This window comes from Mobula hypostoma, chromosome 20 (assembly GCF_963921235.1).
Source record: "Mobula hypostoma chromosome 20, sMobHyp1.1, whole genome shotgun sequence".
NCBI lineage: Eukaryota > Metazoa > Chordata > Chondrichthyes > Myliobatiformes > Myliobatidae > Mobula > Mobula hypostoma.
Genome location: NC_086116.1, coordinates 7,149,072 through 7,173,332, shown reverse-complemented (window position 1 = coordinate 7,173,332; position 24,261 = coordinate 7,149,072). Strand labels below are relative to the sequence as shown.

General features: G+C 43.7%; 1 protein-coding gene across 2 annotated transcripts in view; it reads right to left on the bottom strand.

Annotated features, from left to right (window-relative positions):
• Positions 1-24,261, bottom strand: part of LOC134359309 (GTPase KRas) — a 54,736-nt gene that overhangs the window by 15,000 nt on the left and 15,475 nt on the right. For both annotated transcript variants that reach the window (XM_063072315.1, XM_063072316.1), the window contains exon 3: positions 3,828-3,959. In XM_063072315.1, coding sequence (XP_062928385.1) covers positions 3,828-3,938 — 111 coding nt within the window. In that variant the 5' untranslated portion in view covers positions 3,939-3,959. The remainder of the gene's footprint in view (positions 1-3,827; positions 3,960-24,261) is intronic.

The following is a 24,261-nucleotide window of genomic DNA, read 5'->3' as shown; positions in this document are numbered from 1 at the left end:
CACTATATATAAAATGCTATTTACATTGCAAGTACATGCAGGTATTTACGCACATTTTACTCCATATCCGTACTTGAACCTCTAACTTTACATTTTATATAGCTCTTTATTCTTTCTAATTGTCAAATGTTGTTTCTGTTGCATGTTGTGCCAACACATCACAGCAAATTCCTAATACGTGTAAATGTATATGGTGAATAAATTTGCTCCTTGAAAGGGCCTTGGGGAGTGTTGGAGGACAGAGTGACCTAGGATTACAAGCACATGGTTCTCTGATAGACAGGGTCATGAAGGTATGCTCGCCTTCAGTCAGGGCACTGAGTACAGGGGTTGGAATGTTATGTCGCAGTCGTACAAGACGTTGGTGAGGCCACATTTGGAATATTGTGTTCCGTTTTGGCCACCTTCCTATAGGAAATTAAGCTGGAAAGAATGCAGAGGTGATAAATGAGATTTTGCGAGGGTACAAGGAGCTGAATTATGGAGAAAGGCTGAGCAGGTTGGAACTGCGCTCTTCTGCAGCGTAGGAGAATAAGGGATGATATTAGCCTTGTGTAAAACTGAGGGGCATAAATAGGTTGCATGCACACAGTCTGTTTCCCAGGACTGGAATCAAGAACTAGAGGACAAAGGTTTAAGGTGGGGGGGGAGAGATGTAATAGGAACCTGAGGGGCAACTTCTTCTACTCAGAGAGTGCTCAGTATGTGGTATCAGCTTCCCAAGCAGGTGGTTGAGGCTCTCACAATAACATTTAAAAGGTACTTTGGCAGGTATATTAATATTTAAAATATTAAAGTGCCTTTAAATATGAATTTTTAAATTATTATTAATATTATGGTCTTAATTATTATTGTACCCTTAAATATTTAAGGTGCGTTAACATTTAAAAGGTACTTTGACAGCTACACAAATAGGAAAGGATTAATATTTTTAATATTTAAAAGGTCCTTCGACAGGTACATGAATAGGAAAGGTTCAGAGGGATATGGGCCAAACACAGGTAAATGGGATTAGTTTAGAAAGCCATCTTAGTTGGCATAAACTAGATGCCTGTTTCCATGCTGTATAACTTACTTAGATCACCCTTAAGCCTGAGATACTGTTTAAGAGCTGGCACTGCTCCAGTAACTAATACTTCAGAGGGAACATCAAAGCACTGCTGGAGGTGGTGAGCATATGCCTGAGCTAATATCAAGTTATCCAACATAACTGACCAGCAGGCACTTGCCAGCTCCGGCGACGTGCAGGTTTAACCAAGCTTCCTCTGTACTGGGAAACATAGGAGGGAACAATGCAAGGAGTGAAAGGGCAGAATACAGGTGTCCCAAGAATAGCAATGGATTATCCAGAGGTCAGAGTCTTAATTGCCCAAAAACCGTCAGGTTCAATCAGCACTTCTAACTGGAGAATCCAGACTACTAGGTTCAAGTACTTGGAGTAATTTGGCATATGAATGATAGTAAAAGGGATGGGTATGTAGGAGGGAAGGCTTAGATTGACCATCGAGGCATATGGTCAGCACAAGATTGTGGGCTACTGTGCAGCAGAGTTCAATGCTGTAATTTTCACACTGACGTTGCAGTAATGAGGCTCCTTCACCAGGGGGCCTCAGTTGCAGCAAGACCACCCTGACTGAAACAAACCGCCAAACTGCAACCTTGTCCAGTAGGACCCAGTATGTTTACATTTACACCCTTCGGAGCAGTGGAGATATTCCCAGCCAAGCATTCAGCACACAGAAAGTATACGTGAGAGATGAAGATCAAATACCAGCTGTCCTGCTGCCGTCAAGAGGCTCACCCTTTTCATCCCTCGCAAGAATCAACAAGTATTAATAAAAATGAAATTAAAGTAATCCATAATCAAAAATGCCAATGAAATACTCTGTCTCACAAATTGTTTTACACTATTTAAGCAGCTGAAAGAAGTATCCTTGCATCTGAATTCACTCACAAAACCTGCCAAAGTTCCCGAATGGTTAGAGATTGAAAATCTGGTTGAATTGTGCCACAGCAACCTCTTACTCAATGTCAGCAAACCCAAAGAGTTGATTATTGACTACACGAGGAAGAAGCCAGAGGTCCATGAGCCAGTCCTCATTAGGGGATCAGAGGTGGAGAGGATCCATAACTTTAAATTCCTTGGTTACCATGCGAGAGGATCAGTTCTGGGAGCAGCACACAAGTACCATCACAAACAAGGTGCAACAGCACCTCTACTTTTTCAGAAGTTTGTGTAGTTTCGGCATGTCATCTGAAACTTTCACAAACTTCTACAGATGCGCAATGGTTGCATCATGGCCTGGAATGGAAATACCAATGCCCAGTAATGGAAACATCTACCGAGAGCAGTAAATACATTCCAGTCCATCACAGGCAAAGCACTTTCCAAATTTCAGCACATCTGCAAGAAAGCAGCATCCATCATGAAGGACCCCCACCATACAGGCCATGCTCTCATCTTGCTACCACCAAGCAGGAGGTACAGGAGTCCCAGGTCTCACACCACCAGGTTCTGGTACGAACGGTTCCTGAAACACATTCGTTCCCTCCCACCCCCACCTCCCTCATTGGAGAACCAGTGTTGGAATCACAGTCTCTCATAGTAGATTTAAATCACGATTCCATCTGCCCACAGATTCAATGATCCCACAGCACTGTTCTCTTTTAAACGTCCTGCACTAGACATTTCTTTTAACATACCACAACCCCAACATTACTTTAGAAAGGTCTGATCACTTATCTCATTATAGTTAATAAGATCGTGCTGTGCAGAAATTGGGTGACACCTCTCTCTGCATTACAACTGAGGCCATACTCAAAAAGTAATTGGAAACTTTTTGGAGGAATAATGAAGTTTAAGGGCAAGACTGAAATATAGTGTCTCAAATATTTACCCCGTCCCCATCACTCAGTAGTTACATTAAATATCTCAATTATGTCTCCCCTCCAGCAATGGAAGTTTGCACTTGCCAGGTATGCTGGCATTTACATCCCTCATCAGATTCTTGACTTACATCAATAGCCTCTCCTATTCCTATGGCTCCTATCTACGCCTACTGGACAAGGAGGCTAGAAGTTGCCATACCCAAATGCAAACTTTCTTCCAGAATTGAGGGACAGCCTAGACATCTCATTAACCACCACCTTTCCTAGCTACTTGGTCCAGCTACCGAATGGTTTCCTTCAGGAAAAATATTGTCATCTCTTTTCAAAGAATTATACTTCTGAAATTCATGATTTGAAGGCATCTCATCCCCTGCTCCCCTTCAACCACTGCGGTCTGTGATGAGTGTATTCTCATGGTGAGTAATGGGTTTGATGCATCAGTGGCTATTTCAAAGGCCAGTTAAGAGATGACTACATCCGTGAGCATGTAGTAACAGAGACCCGACCAGCACAGGCCAATTTTTGTTTCCAAATGACGGCATTCTGGTGGGTAGTTTCATGGTCACCCTTACTGATCCTAGCTTTTAATTTCAGGTTTAATTAATTAATTATCCCCCACCGCCCAGGTTAATTCAGGCATCTAGGCAGATACATGAGGGACATTTAAGAAACTCTTACGAAGGAATATGGATGATAGAAAAATAGAGGGCAACTTAAGAAGGAAGGGTTAGAATGATCTCAAAGTAAGATAAAAGGTTGGCACAATGATGTGGGCCGAGAGGCCTGTACTGTACTGTAATATTCTATCACTACTTTAATAGCTTAACCACCTTGTAAAGTTACTACACTTTCCTCCCTTCATTAATTTAAAAATGTCTACCTTATAAGTTCACTTTTTAAATATGCACATCCCCAAAGTAAAAGAAAAGGAAACTTACTTCTATCGTGGGATCATATTCATCCACAAAGTGGTTCTGAATAAGTTGGATTGTGAGAGCACTTTTGCCTACGCCACCAGCTCCGACCACCACAAGTTTGTATTCGGTCATCTTCTCTGCTCAAGGGCAGACCTGTGCAAGGAGAAGGCAAGCCATTAGCATCAAAGCACTGACGTGGATGAAGTAAAAGCAATTCTCTAGGAGCCGAATAAGCTGCTGATGCAGTAACTAAATCCAGAAGTTTTCAAACACAAACAAATAGAAGTACAGAGTAATCCTTTGGAGTCAAGAATCCTTACCCTGTCTCACTTGCATGTAATGCAAGGCCCACAAGAACATATTTGACTTCCAAGATAACACACACAAAATGCTAGAGGAACTCAGCAGGTCAAGCAGCATCTATTGAGAGGTATAAAAGGTTGAGTCCCTTTAGTCAGTCAGATAAACAGTCTTGGCCCAAAATGCCGAACGTTTATTCCTTTCAGTTGATGGCCGCCTGACCTGTTGAGTTCCTTTAACATTTTGTGTGTGGCTCTGGATTTCCAGAACCTACAGAATCTCTTGTTTAACATTTGACTCCCGAGTCCCTCTTGGAGAAAAAGCAAAAACCATAATGGAACCTTGTGTAACGAGCAATGGCTAATAAGTCTGTCTTTTAGCAGTGATCCCAATATCCCAAACCTGGTTTGCCATTGACAACCAAAACTCTACATACTCTGAACAGAATCACAGTCACAAAATGCCTCCTACTGATCCAAGCTGCAAGCCTGCTCAGAAAATGCTTCCAAATTGAATATATCAGCTCTGGCTCCTTGGCAGTATCTAATGACAATAGGTTTTAGAGACTTGAGCTCCATCTCCAGATTAACACTCACTTGCAACGCTGAGAAAATACACACTTTTGGAAGGAACAACAAATGGGCACCATCACGGTAGTGTAGCGGTTAGTGCGACACCATTACAGCTCAAGGCATCAAGGTAGGGAGTTCAATCCCAGCGTCCTCTGTAAGGAGTCTGTATGTCCTCCACGTGGAATGCGAGGGCTCCCCCCCCCCCAAGTGCTTCCAGTTTCCTCCCACGGTCCAAAGATGGACCAAGTAGGTCATTGTAAATTGTCCGGTGATGAGGTTAGGGTTAATCGGGGTTGTTGGGGCGGTGCTGCTTGAAGGGACTGAGGGTCTGCTCCATGCTGTATTGCTGACTAAATAACAAAAGCAAATCTCAGCAGAATACCCAAGATCCAATGTCAACGCTTTACAGACAGGTAAGAGAGTTCTTACTTCAATGTTTCCCTTTCCACAAATGTCACTGAGAGTAAAACTGAATGTCTATTATCCAAACATTGCTCTCTACTTTACAATGATTAAACCTCAAGTATCTGAATCTGTAAAGCACATTGGGTTGCCTCAGGTCACAAATGCATAGATGAGGGCGTAATGACATTTCTTACAATGCAATAATTTTGCTTCCTGCCAGTCGACATTTACTCTCATGCCTGAGCAATTCTATTGTACATTGGTGTGGGCCCAAATCTCCTACGATATGACAATGTAAATGATTGAGTGTCATGAGTAGCAGCATAATCCTTCATTAATTTATTCCAAGATCATCAATTCAAGAGGAAAGAGCAGATGACGGAATTATCTGCATTCAAAACTAAAATGTTGAATCACCAATTCAGAGTATTCAACTATTTCAATAATGAAAGTGAAAAATGCACTGAGGGGAAGTGAAAGTGGTGGGGGGGAGGTGAGAGTGGTGGGGGGGAGGTGAGAGTGGTGGGGGGGGAGGTGAGAGTGGTGGGGGGGGAGGTGAGAGTGGTGGGGGGGAGGTGAGAGTGGTGGGGGGGGGAGGTGAGAGTGGTGGGGGGGAGGTGAGAGTGGTGGGGGGGGGAGGTGAGAGTGGTGGGGGGGGGAGGTGAGAGTGGTGGGGGGGGAGGTGAAAGAGCGCAGAGATTGAGGGGGAGGGAGAAAGGGGAGGGGATGGGTGTTCGTGATACCGGGGTGAGAGCGGTGGGGAAGATGGGGATGGGGGGTTAGCTGTGATGTGGGGGGAGGGGGAAGTGATACAGGGGGCAGAAGGGAGTAGGGATGGGTGAAGGGGAGAGCTGCTTCATGTTTAACCAGCTGCTTCAAGACAATTCTATTTCTTCCATTAAAACATAGTAATGAAGGGAAAGCAATGAAACTTCACAGGTTGTACCCATCAAAGCTCAAAGCTAAAAAGACTAAAAATATGCAGTGTTGACAACTGGCTAAGATTTGACGTAAGTGCAGATCATCTGCAGGAAGAGCTGGCTTGTCGTCACAAACCCCATTTCCCTGAAGACCCAAGGAAGAGAAGCCCATGGACACCACACCCAAAAGGAAATGAATTCTCCTGAAAACTTTGGGTGTGCCGCACTTACAGATAGTGCTAAAAATAAACGTTTGTAGCAGCTCATATTACCGAGTCCTCTAAACCCGTGTGAGACAGCTGTGAACAAGGCCACTCAACCCGGCAAAACTGTCCTGATTCTTGATGAGGTCATGGCTGATGTGTATCTCACAAAGAAACTATTTTGGGTTTTAAAAGGTGAGCAGTCAAATTAAACACTCTCGTACAAAAGGCTTTTTATTCTTGCTGATGCCTCATGTTAAAGTGTTTCGCAGGAATATGCCAATATTAATATTAAGTTGGTGTGACTGAAGAAAGGTATTGAATCATTTAAAAGGGTGGATTTTATCCAGACTCTAGGAAGCTATTAAAGTTGATGAAAATGTAATGCTGTGTGGCCTCAAGTATCTGTATTTTCTGGAAGTGCAAAGAGTGTGAGCAGGCCCATTTTATTCTGTAGGCTTTATAGTCACTGAAACCAATAGTGACACATACAGATCCATTGCCCAGCGCTTGCAGCTTGATAGTAAAGGGTGGGATCACTGGCTCAGGATCTAACTTTGCTACTAAACCTTGGAAACTGCATAAACACATTATCTCAAACTTCACGCTGGCTCTCCTGAACCAGCGTTCTGCCAAAAGTAGAGAATGCCCTCTCTGGCCCTTCCAAATCCACACCCATAACCCAGGATCACCCCTTCTCACCAGCAGCCACAGACAGCTGAGTTCAGTCTTCCGAAGGAGGGATGAGAGGGGAAGCAGTGAAAGAGGGTTCTCCTGAGCCTAATTGAGTGGCCACTTTATTAGGTACACCTGTTTGTTAATGCAAATATCAGGCAATTACTTGGCAGCAACTCATTGCATAAAAACATGTAGACTAGAGATGGTCAAGAGGTTCAGTTGTTGTTCAGAGCAAACGCCAGAATGGGGAAGAAATGTGATCTAGATGACTTTAACCATGGAATGACTGTTGATGCCAGGAAGGCTGGTTTGAGTACCTCAGAAATTGCTGATCTCCTACACAACAGTCTCTAGAGTTTACAAAGAATGGTGCGATAAACAAAAAAAAGCATCCAGTGAGCGGCAGCTCCCTAGATGAAAATGCCTTGTTAATGAGAGGTCAGAAGAGAATGGCCAGACTGGTTCAAGCTGACAGGGAGGTGACAGTAAGTCAAATAACCGCGCATTGTAACAGTGGTTGCAGAAGAGCATCTCTGAATGCACATGTTTGAACCTTCAAGTGGATGGACTACAGCAGCAGAAGACCATGAACGTGCACTCAGTATTGAACATGCATTGAGTATAGATGAGATTCCCAGGACTTGTTCATGATGCTTTTAAAGTGAAGTCTCCTAATAACATAATAAATTTACCTTGAATATTGAAACCTGATCCTTCATCATGTGTTCTCCACCATAGCCTGATACCTACAGTAGGCCTCTACCAACGTTCCACTACCAAAACCTCACTCTGCAATATCTTGATCAGGAGTCAGAGCATCCTCCCAGGACTCCCTAGTCTCCTACTCAATTCTTCTGATGAAACCGTCAAAAACCCTACCATTGATACACTTAACATACTATGACCACTGACAAGGGGATATCAAATATTAAAGCCCTTCAAGTAAATGTCACGCCATCATACAATGCTATTTAAGCTACAATTAAAAACAAAGAAATTAAGACTTATCAGAATCAGGTTTATTGCCATTTATGTCGTAATTTGTTGTCCTGCAGCATCAGTACAGTGCAATACATAAAACTAACTAAATTACATTTATAAAATAGTACAAAAAGAGGTCAGAATAGTGAGGCTCATGGCTTCACGGACCATTCAAAAATCTGATGGCGGAGGAGAAGGAGCTGTTCGTAAAACATTACTGCCATAACAGCCTGAAGAGATAATGAGAAGAGGGGATGCTCTGGCCGGTGAGTCTTTCACGATGCATACTGTCCTCTGGAGGCATTGCCTTTTGAATAGGTCCTCAACGGTGGGGAGGCTAGTGCCCACGACTGAGCCAACAACCCTCAACTGCTTTTCCCCCCATTCAGTGCAGGGGCCCCTCCATACCACGTGGGGATGCAACCAGTCAGAATGCTCTCCACAGAAGAACTGTAGAAATTTGCTCGTCTTTATTGAGATACCTAATCTCCTCAAACTCCTAAAAATATATCTGCTGATATAACTTCTGTAGATGCATCAATATGTTGGGCCCTGGAGAGATCTTCAGGGATGCTGACAGTCAGGAACTCGAAGTTGCTCACCCTTTCCACTGCTGACCCTTCGATGAGGACTGGTGGGTGTTCCCTTCCTGAAGCCCCCAATTGACTCATTGGTCTTATTGACATCGGGTGCAAGTTTGCTGTTCCAACACCACTGAACCAGCTGATCTACCTCCACTCCCGTACGTGCTCATGGTACGCTGGCGACAATCAAGTTGATCACTAGCGATTGAACTCCAGTCATGAAGTTCGCGGCCACAAATGGACAGACAAGGCTTCTTTCTGCCAGCCACTTTACACGTGTCACATTTCAATTCACTCCAAGTGCATCCCTAATATTTCTGAATGGAAGTCAGATCAATAGAGTCTTATTTTAGGGAGCATTTTTCATACCGTAACTAACTTCTCAATAAAATAATATTTCAATGAATTAGTTTGCATTGAATGTTTTAAAAGCCATTTTGCTCACTTTTGATGGAATGCTGGCAAATAGCATTAATATAGATGGGTAAAAAGGGCAGGATGAATGCTGGGAGCCGGAGGGACTGTGACTGTTTTGTGCAACTCTGACTAAACACTTGGACCTCGCCCAGATTTTACATTGCGAGGTTCTAATATCTGAATGTTTGCCATTTCCTCCTCCTCTTCCCAGATTCAACACTTAAAGCTATTACGTATTGCCCATTTGCCGTGACCTATAGACGGTGACATTTAAAATGCTGTAGTGCAAACAGACTGACCTGAGCAGTTAAAATGAACAGTGAAATAAAAGAGCCAAGCCCCTTTTTAAGATCCAATTTCCCCTGATTACACATCTGGAATCCAATCGTCAGTGGAGCCCCATTCACCTAGTTGGCTACAGTGCAAAGAACTGGGCTTTGTTCCCATTACTGTTTAAAGCCAACCTTAAAATCCAGCCTATCTTAATCTGAATGGCAAGAATCTTTCATTTATTACATATATAATAGTTTTCACTTTACTTATTCATGCTTGGCTAATTAATTTCAAAATATATGCTGCAACTGTCCTGTGGTGACCTGCCTGCTGGTTCAGATCAGAACCATTTCAAACTACGCAAGGAAAGGACTTGCATTTAATTAGACCCTTTCGCAGCTTTGAAAGCCAGGAGTACTTTGTGGCCTACGTCTTAGAGTAACAGGCCCTTCAGCCCATCTAGTCTGTGCCAAACTGTTATTCTGCCTACTCCCATCAACCAGCACCTAGACCAATGCCTTCTGGGAATTGTCTAGGAAACTAGACAAGTGGAACCACAGACAGATTGAGATGAGTGATGGGATGGTCTCTGAGGGATAGACGTTAGTCTGACACCACAGTTCGTCAATTGCATGAGATGTTTTACATCCATCTGGGTCAGCAGACCAGACCTTGGTTGTAAATTTTCTGTAAAATGTCACTTTCTGGATTATTTCCTCAAATCTCCGGAACACTGCATGAATTCCATATTCTTCCATCTCAGGTGATGGTAGTGAGCCAAGGCTGATATGGGTATTGTACAACATAACACAATAACTGCAAGTAGCTGATTGTAGATTTAATGATTTTAAGCACATTAATGTATTTGGGTTAAAATTTATCAGTATGTCACGATAATGGCAATTGATATGGAATAGGATAATGAAGAGCTGTTATTAACACTGCAGAGTTTATCTTAGCTCAGACTGAGTTATTTGCTGTTTAAAATAATGCTATCACTTGTTTAAAACTGGAGCATACTTAATATTGATATTTCCAACCAGTAATATCACGGTAATTTCTAGGCACAGGAAAGGGGTAAATGATGCCACTTGGATGGAAAATACCGATGTATGTTTTCATGAAGCCATGCACATTGGAAAATATTTGGTTGGAGAAAATATCCAAAGTCAAACGCTTATTTGGCAAGAGCCACATGACATAATCCAGGAACCTGAATCTTCCCCACCCACATTTAGATAATGTAAAGTATACTGGTTTCTAAAAATATCACTGCAGCATTTTCTGTGGAAACAGGATTTGTGACCTTGCCACCAAATGTTTGCTTAAGTAGGATGTTGATGGGCTGGGACAGGTCTTGAGTGCGCATCAGGAAGCAGGATCCCGGGACGGAGGTCCTGATAATACAAAAAAACCTTTCTGAGAGCAGTTAGCAGGGGTGAGCTGGACCAGGGGGGTTGGCTGGGTTGTGAAAGGATGACAGGCAGCAAGGAGGTGAAAGTGTACCAAGATGGTGCAATGTTTATGGGAAACAGGGAAAAACCTTAAAATAGAAATATCCCTGAATCAGACCACATTGAGTTTGAAACCCACCACTGTATAAATAGCTAAATGAAATGCTAGTTTCAAGGATGGTTACTATGAAAGTACCAGTTTGGGAGATAAACTCACCTGGTTAATTAATTGGAACTGGTTTATTATTGTCACATGTACTGAGGTAGTGAAAAGCTGTTTCGCATGCTAGCTACACAGATCCTTTCTAAACACAAACACAAAACATAAGTAACCACTTAGTACAAGGGAAGATCAGTGACAGAATGAGAATACAGTGTCAGTTTTTGTTTTGGCTGTCCTCGGTCAGATAATACTCAACCCAGACCCATTTTATTCTCGTATTTCAGCCAACTCCTCTGCATTCTACAACTTGTCTATGCACTCCGGGTGACTGACAACGTCCCATTAATCAACCAGCCCACGTTTTGGGAAGCTGGAAGGAAACCAGAGCATCCAAAAGGAAGTCCAAGCTCCGCAGTGTGGGATTGAACCTGGGGGGGGCGGTCACTGGAGCTGAGACAACAACTGTGCTCACCATACCCCCACCTGCCTGTGACCTGTGCAAGACGTAATGAAGCCACTGCCCTCACCAGCCACTTGGTGGTAATCAGGAACGTGCAGTAATGGTGACCACTTGATGAAAAGATCAGAGAAGGGCATGGTGGTGGAATCAGAGGCCAGAGTGACCAAATGTGAAGTATTACATGGCTTGGGGGCTCATTGATCTGAGCAGTCAATGCGACATAGCCGCAGATGGCAAACTGGTAGCCATATCAGAACTGACTCCAAGCCAGACTGAAGCTGGCTTCTTTAAGGACAGCCTCCTTCAATGGCCCGCAGTGAGCAGAAAGAGGTCCGCCACACAAAATCCTTGAAATGACAGACGGCTGTACCATTGGTCACCACTGTGTGTATCTAGGATCCTCTACCATTGGCATATATTATGCTCATCAGACAATACTGTTTTCAGTTCCAGAAGCTTTAGAAAGGGCTCAGAAGAGGTTGACCAGGATGCTGCCTGGACTGGAGGGCACGGCTTATGAGGTTAGGTTGAGTGAGCTAGAATTTTTTTCTTTGGAGTGAAGGAGGATGAGTGATAAGAGAGATTGAATGGACAGCCAGGGCAGAAATGGCTAAGAGAAGGGGTCATAAGTTTAAAGTGAGTGGAGGAAAGTATGGGGGGGTGGGGGGAGAGAAAGTTCTTACACAGAGAATGGTGGATGCCCTGCTAGGGGTGGTAGTGGAGGCAGATACAGTAGGGGCATGAGAAAGACACATGAATGATAGAAAAATGGAGGGCTGTGTAGGTAGGAAGTGTTAGATTGACCTTAGAGTAGGTTAGAACATTGGCACAACATCGTGGGCCGAAGGGCCTGTACTGTGCTGTAATATTCTACATTCTAACAGATCTACAGATTGCCCAGAAAGAGAACGACAGCTATGGCAAATTCTCTGAGCACAAGACGGTGGTTGGGACAATGTCCTTCTCTCAGTGAAAGGAAAGGCTCCCCATAACACTATCGGTGGTAACAAGAAATAACTGTGCAGGACTAAATGACTACTGAGCCATACCTCCCTCTACAGTCACCAAGAACATGCTCTTTGTCACTGACAGATAAGTGAGAAATTTATTTAGCCACACTGTTAAACTATAGACTTAGAGGTGGCTAGGTAAATGGGGGGCGGGGGGGGGGAGGAGAAGAAGGAGGAGGAAAGGGAGCTCGAGTGATGAAAGTGAAACACAGGAAATTGGGACTAGCTGGGTGGGCACCATGGTCGTCATGGAAGGCCTGCATTCAGCTGTATTAATCTATGACTAACTTTAACCCAATGACAGAGCTTGGAACATTATAAAGATGTACATAATCAACTCAAGTGTTGTACTGGTTATCAGACAACTATTAATCTCAGGAAAAGACAATTAAATTCAAATATGACTTTGGCTGCAAAATAAATAGCATCAACATTACCACCTTCTTCCACCTATCATCTCCCAGCTTCTCACTTCAACGACCCATTCCCCCACTCACCTTCCCTCAAACCCACTGCTCCCTCCACCTCACTCGGGCTTTTCCCTTCCCCCTTCCTTTCCAGTCCTGATGAAGGGTCTTGGCCCAAAACATCAACTATTTATTCCTCTCCACAGATGTTGCCTGGCCTGCTGAGTTCCTCCAGCATTTTGTGTTTGTTGCTCCAGATTTCCAACATCTGCAGACTGCCACCAAGGACTTGGGCCGTCCAAGTCAATCACAATTTTCTTTGGCGCACACCACTGTTTTCACCCAATTGACTCAGTTCAGTCTCATCTTGTGAATATTATCACTGACCCTTCTAATTCTCTACACTCGACCTCTGTACCTTTCACCTGTCTCTGCAAAACATTGGGAAGGCAAAATAACGCAGATGTGGCTAAGCAAGACTGCGAGCTGGAGGAAAGCAAGTGAACGTGAATTTTAAAAAGTGAGAGCAGTACATTGTAGTTCTACAGGTGAACTAAATAGGACAACAGCACAAATCTCAGCTCCGAATATTGCTTTATAGTCAGAGCGTACCATTCAGCCCACACCAACCTGTTTACGATGATCATTTTATTTTCTTCACATTCCCGTCTATTCCTGAAAAGTTACCATTCACTCACACATCAGGGTCCAATTAACCCACCAAACTGGACACCTTTGGGATATGGAGGAAACCCACGCCGACAGGAAAAACAAACTCCACACCAAACTCCTACCAAACCGGACACCTTTGGGATAGGGGAGGAAACCCACGTGGACAGGAAAAACAAACTCCACACCAAACTAAGGATCAACTTTATTCGCCATATAAATTTACATATATTGGGAATTTGCAGTGGTGTGTTGGTCAGAGCGATGCAAGACAACACAACAGCATTCAACAATTATACAGAATATGAAAAATAGCAAATTATAAATAGAGGTTAAGGGACAGATATGGAATGAAATGTGTGTAAATAAATACCTGCATGTATTTACAATGTAAACAGCATTATAAAAAGTGGCTTTAAGTGCTTCCAGTGCTGCGGTTGAGGTGATAGATAGAGGGGGGTGGGATGGGGGTAACTAAACTGAGTAGGGTAAGAAACATTTAAGATGGCATGAAATCTTGCTTTACTGGCCCTACAATCATTTCCAAAAGGAAGCTTTTTAAAAAGGCAGATTGCAAGGTGGGTAGGGTCTTCAATGATTTTTCCTGCCAGCTTACTTGTCCTGACCAGAGGTCCGGATTGAACCTGGGTAACTGAAGCTGTGAACTGCACAACCTACTTTACCTACAGATATATTGTTTACTGAAGCAAAGTAAATTCCCCTTCTGGGACAAAACTCCTGAGTAAGTAATCACAAAAGTCCAGGAAGCCTAGATTTACAGTATAGCACACGTCTGACCATCATTCAGCAAACCCAATGGCTAAAGAGACAAGCATAGCAGGCATCCCAAAGAAAATCTCCAAAACTGTCTGCAGTACAGGGAGCTGGGAACTGGGAAGGGGTACAAAAGGGAATGAGGAACAAAAACAAGAAAAATAACCAGAGGAACACCTATGGAGGCCATGTTCTCTTCTCGCTGCTGCCATCAGGGAGGTGGTACAGGAACCTCATGACTCTCACTACCAGATTCCAGAACAGTTAACTCCCCTCAACCATTAGGCTCCTGAACTAGAGGGAATAACTTCATTCGCCCCATCACTGAACTGTTACCACAACCTACGAACTCACTTTTAAGGACTCTTCATCTCATGCTCTCGCTATATATTGCTTATTTATTTATTATTATTTCTTTTTGTATTTGCACCGTTTGTTATTTTTTTTGTACACTGGTTGCCCAGGTTGTTGCTTCAGTCTTTCATTGATTCTATTATGGTTATTGGATTTATTGAGTATGCCCGCAAGAAAATGAATCTCAGGGTTGTAGATGGTGACAAAAATGTAATTTGGTAATAAATTTCCTTTGAATTTATGTTGAATAAACAGTTGGGGATTCATGCAAAGACTCTCCATTGGGACTGGAAAAGAAAAGGTGGGAGAAGGCGTACAAGTAAGCAGGTGATAGGTGAGGGGGAAGGTGAGTGGGTAGGGGAGGGGGGATGAAGTGAGAAGCTGGAAGCTGATAAGTGGACGAGGTAAGGGAGGAATCTGATAGGAGAGGAGTGAAGACCATGGAGAAAGGGAAGGAGGAACACCAGAGGGAGGTGATGGATAGGTGAGGAAAGGAGTGAGAAGTAACCAAAATGAAGATGGGAAATTGGAATAGGGAAGTTAGAGACAAGCTACTGAGACAGAATATGAGCTATGGGTCCTGCCACCGGAGAGTGGCCTCATTGTGACAGTAGAGGCAGCCATGGACCAACATGTCAGAATGGGAATGGGAAGTTAAAATAGGTGGGCACCAGGAAATCCCGCCTATTGTGGTGGACTGATTGGAGGCACTGAGGAGTGAGGGAGCCGAGATATACAGAGAACCAAGACCAAGGAGCAGGGAGACACGACAGAATAGGGTGTGCTCAAGACCTGCAGCAGGATTGCAGCTCATGTCATCTCATTCAGAGCACTGACCACTTGATCAGGACCAACACCACACAGATCAAACAGCCTCTTAATCTCCTTCATCAGGACTGTGTCAATGAGAGCTCCAGATACCAGGGATCTATAACTGCGGCCAACATTCAGGCCCTAACACTAGGAATTCTGCAGATGCTGGAAATTCAAGCAACGCACATCAAAGTGGCTGGTGAACACAGCAGGCCAGGCAGCATCTATAGGATTCAGGCCCTAAACTATTTTAATTCACTTTCCAGAAACCAGTCAACATGAATACCAATACTTATTGCCTCAGTGCTAACTGCCCTCACGGTGACAATCAGCTGATCTCTTAAACCACTGCATTCCTTAAGATGCTCCCAGTACTACTGGTGGGATGTTAAGATTTAGACCTACTGAATGATCACTATTTTTCCAAATCAGAATGGTGGGGCCTTGGGGTGGAGCCAGCAGCTGGATTTGCCTGGTGGCAGTGATGCTATCAGTAGTCACGGCGAGCAATTGAGACAGTTGGTATAAACCTTGTTGAGTACATTCTGTAGATGGCGCACAGCACACCGCAGCTACTGAGCATTAGTAATGAGGAAACAAATATTTAGAGCAGTTGATGAAGTACTCATCACGCAAACCACTTTGCCTTGGATGGTGTTAAAAATTGTGAGGGACTGCACTCATCCAACAGGGTGGGGAGTGCTCCAATCACAATACCACCTTGCTCCCTGCAAATAGTGGAAAGACTTGAGTGTTAGGGGGCACATCTGCATCAGTAAAGCAGCCAGGTTAATTAAAGACTACAGCCTCTTCCATCAGACAGAAGGTACGAAACCAGGTTCAAGGACAGCTTCTACCCTGCTGTTTTAATACTACTGAATGGTTCCCAGAACAAGATGGACTCTCGACCTCAATCTACATCATTATGAACTTGCACCTTATTGCTTATCAGCATTTTCACTGTTGTTACACATTGTTTTACTTTGTTCTACCTGAAAGCAATGTGTAATGATTTGATCTGTGTACAAGACAAGATTTTCACTATCTCAGTTTGTGACAATAATAAACCAATTCCAGTGTTATGCAACAGCTACACTTCAGAACATAAAATGCTGGAGGAACTCAACAGGTCAGGCAGCATGAGAGGAAATAAACTGTCAACATTTCCAGCCGGGAGCCTTCATCAGTATTCTGGGGAGGTGATGGGCTGGGGAAGAGAAGGGGTGAGTGGGGTTAGGACAGCATTGATAGCAGTGGAAGGAAAACATCGTACTTCAAAGGAACATACATCAAAGTTGCTGGTGAACGCAGCAGGCCAAGCAGCATCTATAGGAAGAGGCGCAGTCGACGTTTCAGGCCGAGACCCTAATCCCTTACTCACTCTTCCTTCAGTTAGTCCTGACGAAGGGTCTCGGCCTGAAACGTCGACTGCGCCTCTTCCTATAGATGCTGCTTGGCCTGCTGCGTTCACCAGCAACTTTGATGTATGTTGCTTGAATTTCCAGCATCTGCAGAATTCCTGTTGTTTGCGTACTTCAAAGGAAGACGTTTTTGGTGTTTTAGAGTGGAAACCCTGATCCTGAGAGCATATGCGGCACAGATGTAAGCATTGAGAAAAAGGAATAGCATTTTTATTATTGAATGCAAAGCCCCATCCTGAGGACTTCTAAAATGGACCCCCCCTCCACAAAAAAAACGGGTATACTTTAGGTGTCTGAATGTTGTGCTCAGATGCAGTATTGAATATTGTTAGAAGTGCTCTATTGTAATATCTAATTCTGCTAAGTTACCTGACTATATTCAAGATGTTAAAGTAAGTTACGATAACCATTGAAACTATATTCATTATCTTTGTATTTAAAAGGTTTAAAACATCATCAGGAGAATGAGATCCTCAGACTCTGCTGCACAAATAAAGACTTCCATCATTCCGAGTTACAGCTTCCATCTAACTCAGGCTACGGCCACACTAGACCGGATAAATCCGTAACCGAAGCTTTTTCTCTTCGTTTTGACCCTCCGTCCACACTGAAATGTCGTCTTCCTCGCCCGAAAACGGAGCTTTTCTGAAACGTTCGCTAGAGTGTTTAAATCTGAAAATGCCGGTTGGGCGTTGTAGTGTGTACGGGGTAACCAGAGGTTTTAAAGAATCTGTTGTCCCTTTCATCAGTGAAGAGACTACGGCTGTAGGAAATGTTTCCAGGGTAACCCCTCTGTGGGAGTGGGGAAGATGTTGGTGGGGACACCTGGGGGTGGGGGGGGGGAGAAAGAGGGGTGTCTGTGTGTCCATATGTATAGCTATTGTAGTGGCTGGGAGGCTGGTATTGTGGCGGTGAAAAGTACCGGGGGGGAGCCATCATATTCCTCATCATTGCAAATCCCTCTGCAACAGTTAGTCAGTTTTTCCAATGTTCGTCGTCAGTCGGGTCACACTGTCCGTGAACTCCCTGTCAGTTGCCTCCATACACTCCAGTACAGTAGTTGTTTTTTCAGTTTTAAGTCCTACTGTGCGAGAGACAACAGCTGTCCGTCGTTTGACAATTTCCTTTTAAGTTTTTCTAGTCTGTAACTGGACAAACGCACCAAGTATACCGTTTCCTCTCCGCGTGTTTTCTGTAGATGTGTCCTGCGCATGCCCAGTAGGAGGAGATTCGCCCAAATACCCGTTTTAATGTGGACGGAGGTATTTTCAAAAACGCCTGGTGTGGACGCCTATCGTTTTTATGCGAAACTGGCATTTTCAAAGTCATCTGGTCTAGTGTGGACTTGGCCTCAGTTTTAGTTAGTCACACTGGTTTCGTCTGTGGGCCCATTGTTATTTAAACTTACAAGGCATGCCTAGAGCTTTAATTCATTAGGAGTGTGAGGAGACTTGGTATGTCACCAAAGACACTTGCAAATTTCTATAGAGTTACAGTGCGGAAATACAGAAATGTTTATACGCTGCATCACAGCACAGCCTGCAGAGGATTGTAGACTCAACCAGCTCCAGCACAGGGGCCAACCTCCCCATCCTTAAGGCACTCTTCAATAAGTGGTGCTGCAAGAAGCATCTATACAGCACATCTAACAAAGCAGCAAAATAACTTGAATGAGCCGAGGAAAGGTGATGAGACTGAGTGTTTCCAGAATCAGATTTATTATCACTGTTTATGATGTTGTGAAATCTGTTGTCTTGTGGCAGCAAGGTAGTACAATACACAGATACACTACAACTTACAACCTACGTAATCGTCATCATCAGGTGCGCTGCCCAGTTTGAGCTTTGACTGCCACGGCCCACACACTCCTGTTTTGGGTCAAGTGGATCAATTCATTGGTATTCATTTCCAGTTCTCTGGCTGCTGTCTCCATCATCATTTGCCTTTGTCCTCTTCTTGCTTTCTTCCCTTCAATCCTTCCCATAATTACCGTGCATTCTAACTCCTCTTTCCTTGTCCATTGACCATACATTGCCTTTTCATGATCTCATACATTATTTCTCTTTTTGTGTTTGCTCTGTTCATGACATCCTTGTTAGATATTTGTTTCATCCATGATATTCTTTGCATCCTCCTCAAAAACCACATCTCTGCTGCTGCAATTCGTTTCCTCATGTTACTAGATATTGTCCAACATTCTGAGCCATATAACATAACTGGATAAACGTAACATTTCAGTACTCTGAGGCGGGTTGTCATGCCTAGTTTAGTATTGGTCAGTATACTCTTCATTCTCGTAAAGGTGTCTTTTGCCATCCCGGCTCTTCTTTTGATGTCCAAGTCGCACCTGCCATCTGATGTCACCCAGCTTCCTAAGTAGCAAAAGTTCTGTACTTGTTTTATGTCTTCCCCATTTATTCTCAGCCTGCAGATAGGATTCTCCTGCTTTTTGGATATCACATTAATATATTGGTGTATAAAGATAAAAAAATTTGTAGCGCTCATGGGCTCACGATCTGTTCAAAAATCTGATCGCAAGAAGCTGTTCCTAAAACAATGAGTGCCTTCAAGCTCCTGTACCTCCTCCCGGATGGCAGCAATGAGAGAGGGCACGTCCTGTGTGGTGGACGGCTTAATGATGCACGCCACCCTTTTGAGGTGTCACTTTTTGAAGATGTCCTTGACAGTGGGGCTAATGCCCATGGAGCTGGCTGACCTCCTACAGCCTTTTCCAATCCTGTGCATTGGAACATCTACACCAGGCAGTGATGCAGCCAATCAAAATGCTCTCCATGGTACACATGTAGAAATTCATTGAAGTCTTTGCTGAGCCACTATATTAGCTCAAACTCCTAATGAAATACAGCTGCTTGTAGGCCTTTTTCATAATTGCATTGACATGTTGGGCAGGATTTCTCTGGGTTAGGGCCCAGGAAGCTGATTCCAGTGATGTCAATAATGGAAGGTATGGGAGGGTCACAGGTCAATGTTAATGAGATGCAGGAGAATCCAAAGGTTAAAAAAAAGGGACAGCATACAGAATTTAAAGGCACAGGTGAGAATTTCAAATGTTCAGGAACTAGCATAGATCACCCAGCCCAGTCTAGCTACACACCCAAGTGCCAACATTCCACCTTCAGGCTCTATCAAACATGGTGCCAAATTATGGGTAGGACCTTGCACAGACAACCCTCAGGGCATCTAGCCAAAGCTACCAGGAGCAGGAAGCTAAAGTGGTTTAAAAGAAATGTTCAAATTGTTGTCTTATAAGCAAACATTCCACACTGCACAAAGCAAAAAGTGTGTAGGCACATTGCACAATGGAATGTCACTTTAAAATTAGCAACGGGCATTCAGGATGGCAGGGTGAGGAGACAGAACTTTCCACCCTTAAATGCTAATGAGGCTTAAAACTTCACAGCTTGAGACTGACGGGGAAGGGTCATGGGCATGGGGAAGAGGAGGGAGGAAAAGATGGCAGCGCGCCACGCGTGCGCAGCTCTCCGGTGAAAAATGATATCGTATCTGTTGAATAGGGGCCGTGGACAATTCTGATTTGATGGAGAATGGACATGAAAGCACAGAGGAACATCTGGAGAAATTTCTGAAACGCCCATTCGCTGCTGTCATTACTGTGTGGTCGGGAATCTTTCGAAGGGTAGGCCTCAAAATCCCCGGCCTTGACTGCTTTTGGCGACCGCGAAGGAGGTTGAATCGTTTGGACAGAGATGGCGCTCGGTACTCGGTGTCGGAAAGCTGATCAGAGCTCGAAGTTTTCGGATGACTCGGAGTCGGACCGTGGTCAGCGTGGCAGGGAGAGTTTTTCTTCCTTCTCCCGTCTGGGTGAGATGTGGGACATTTGAGAAACTTTGAACTTTACTGTGCTCACGGACTTTCTTCATCAAGTTATGGTATTGTTGCACTGTTTGTAACTATATGTTATAATTATGTAGTTTTGTCAGTTGTTTCAGTCTTGGTTTGTCCTGTGTTTTGTGATATCACACCGGAGGAAATAATGCATCATTTCTTAATGCATGCATTACTAAATGACAATAAAAGAGGACGTGTCTTCATAATCATAAGTTGTTGGATTGGGATGCAGAATTTTAATTTTTCTTGTGGTTTAACTTTCCTGTAATTGCTTGTACTTTATATAATCATCTATATACAGTTGCAAGAGGTTTGTGAACCCTTTGCAATTACCTGGTTTTCTGCATTAATTACTCAAAATGTGGTCTGATCTTCATTTAAGTCACAATAATAGACAAACACTATCTGCCTACACTAGTAACACACAAACAATTGTACTTTTCATGTCTCTATTAAACACATTGTTTAATCATTCACAGGCCAGGCTGGAAAAAGTATATGAACCTTTGTATTTTAATAACAGGTAGAACCTCCTTTAGCAACAGCAACCTCCACCAAACGTTTCCTGTAGCTGCTGATCACACTTGCACAATGGCGAGGAGGAATTTTAGGCTATTCCTCCATACAAACCTTCAGCTCATCAATATTTCTGGGATACCTTACATGAACAACCCTCTTCAGGTCATGCACAGCATCTCAATTGGGTTAAGGTCTGGACTTTAACTTGGTTGTTCCAAAACACAAATTCTCTTCTTTAAACCATTCTATTGTTCATTTACTCTCATCTTTCAGATCATTGCCTTGTCGCATCAACCAACTTCTATTATACTTCAGGTGACGGACCACTACCCTGACATTCTCCTGTAAAATGTCTTGATACACTTGAATTCATTGTTCCCCTCAATGACTACAAGCTGTCCAGGCCCTGAGGCAGCAAAACAGTCCCAAACCATGATGCTCCTTCCACCATGCTTCACAGGTGGGATGAGGTTTTGTTGTTGGTGTGCAGTGCCCTTTCCCCTCCAAACACAGGGGTATGCACTTTAACCAAGAAGTTCAACTTTTACCTCATCTGTCCACATAACATTGTCACAGAAACATTGAGGAATATCCAGGTGGTCTTTTGCAAACTTGAGATGTGCAATAATTTTTTTTGGAAAGCAATGGTTTCCTCCATGGTGTCCTTCCATGAACACCATTCTTGTTCAGTGTTTTTCTTATAGTGGACACAAAAACAGAGATTTTAGCAAGTTCTAGAGATTTTTGCAGGCCTATTGATGTTACCCTTTGGTTCCTTCTCACCTCCTTTGGCATTGCACTTTGTGTTCTTGGTGAGATCTTTGCCGGATGCCCACTCCTAGGGACAGTACAACAATACTGAATTCCTCCATTTGTAGACAATTTCTCTTACTGTGGACTGATGAACACTCAGGTCTTCAGAAATGTTTTTGCAGCCTTTTCCAGCTTCATACATCTCTACAATTGCTTTAATTGAGGCATGGTGTACATAAACACACCTTTCTTGAGAAGAGCAGGTTCTGTCAGTAACTTGACTTTGTGGTCCCTTTTTTAAAAAAAATATATGGCAGGGCACCTCAATGGACGATTCCAATCTAATTTCATTGGAATATCTGACTTCAAATAGCTTTTGTAGAAGGCACTTCCCTGAAGTTAACATACTTTTTTTTTGAAATTGTACTGTGGTTGTTTAAATGGTGTACTCAGTATTGACGAGAAGTACAATTGTGCATTATTCGTTAAGGTTGTTATAGCTGAGAGTGGTAATGGGGGACATGCTCCCACTACCTATTAAATATTCCCAATGGTGTGCGTCTCAAATAGTCTCTGACAAACAAGTCCAGCTCCTGGGCTTTCACTCGTAGCTTAGCTATTAAGCCCAGCAGAACCTGCTTCTTCTGACTGGAGAAGGGGCAAGGTGGTGGGGTGGTGGGGGGTCACTCGCATCTTCAAACCAGTCCCTTCAGGCAGATGGGACTCGTCAGTTGTGGTTGGCAGCTCATCTAGAAACCATAGAAAAACTACAGCACAGAAACAGGCCTTTTGGCCCTTCTTGGCTGTGCCGAACCATTTTCTGCCTAGACCCACTGACCCGCACACGGACCATATCCCTCCATACACCTCCCATCCATGTATCTGTCCAATTTATTCTTAAATGTTAAAAAAGAACCCGCATTTACCACCTCATCTGGCAGCTCATTCCACACTCCCACCACTCTCTGTGTGAAGAAGCCCCCTTTAAACTCCCCCCCCCCACCCTTAACCCATGTCCTCTGGTTTTTTTCTCCCCTTACCTCAGTGGAAAAAGCCTGCTTGCATTCACTCTATCTTGGTGTGGAGGAGCAGAGGGATCTGGGGGTACATGTCCACAGACCCCTGAAAGTTGCCTCACATGTGGATAGGGTAGTTAAGAAAGCTTATGGGGTGTTAGCTTTCATAAATCGAGGGATAGAGTTTAAAGAGTTGCGATGTAATGATGCAGCTCTATAAAACTCTGGTTAGGCCACACTTGGAGTACTGTGTCCAGTTCTGGTCACCTCACTATAGGAAGGATGTGGATGCATTGGAAAGGGTAGAGGAGATTTACCAGGATGCTGCCTGGTTTAGAGAGTATGCATTATGATCAGAGATTAAGGGAGCTAGGGCTTTACTCTTTGGAGAGAAGGAGCATGAGAGGAGACATGATAGAGGTGTACAAGATAATAAGAGGAATAGGTAGAGTGGACAGCCAGCACCTCTTCCCCAGGGCACCACTGCTCAATACAAGAGGACATGGCTTAAGGTAAGGGGTGGGAAGTTCAAGGGGGATATTAGAGGAAGGTTTTTTTACTCAGAGAGTGGTTGGTGCGTGGAATGCACTGCCTGAGTCAGTGGTGGAGGCAGATAAGCTGGTGAAGTTTAAGAGACTACTGGACAGGTATATGAAGGAATTTAAGTTGGGGGCTTATATGGGAGGCAGGGTTGAGGGTCGGCACAACATTGTGGGCCGAAGGGCCTGTACTGTGCTGTACTATTCTATTCTATGTTCTACACCCATCATAATTTTATATACCTCTATCAAATCTCCCCTCATTCTTCTACGCTCCAGGGAATAAAGTCCTAACCTATTCAACCTTTCTCTGTAACTGAGTTTCGCAAGTCCCGGCAACATCCTTGTAAACCTTCTCTGCACTCTTTCAACCTTATTAATATCCTTCCTGTAATTTGGTGACCAAAAGTGAACACAATACTCGAGATTCGGCCTCACCAGTGCCTTATACAACCTCATCATAACACTCCAGCTCTTATATCCAATAATTTACCCACTACCAACGTCAAATTTACCAGCCTATAATTTCCCGGATTACTTTTCGATCCTTTTTTAAACAACGGAACAACATGAGCCATTCTCCAATCCTCCGGCACCTCACCCGTAGACACCGACATTTTAAATATATCTGCCAGGGCCCCTGCAATTTCAACACTAGTCTCCTTCAAGGTCCGAGGGAATACCCTGTCAGGTCCAGGGGATTTATCCACTTTAATTTGCCTCAAGATAGCAAGCACCTCCTCCTTTTCAATCTGTACAGTTTCCATGATCTCACTACTTGTTTCCCTTAATTCCATTGACTCCATGCCAATTTCCCTAGTAAATACAGACACAAAAAACCCATTTAAGATCTCCCCCATTTCCTTTGGTTCCGCACGTAGCCGACCACTCTGATCTTCA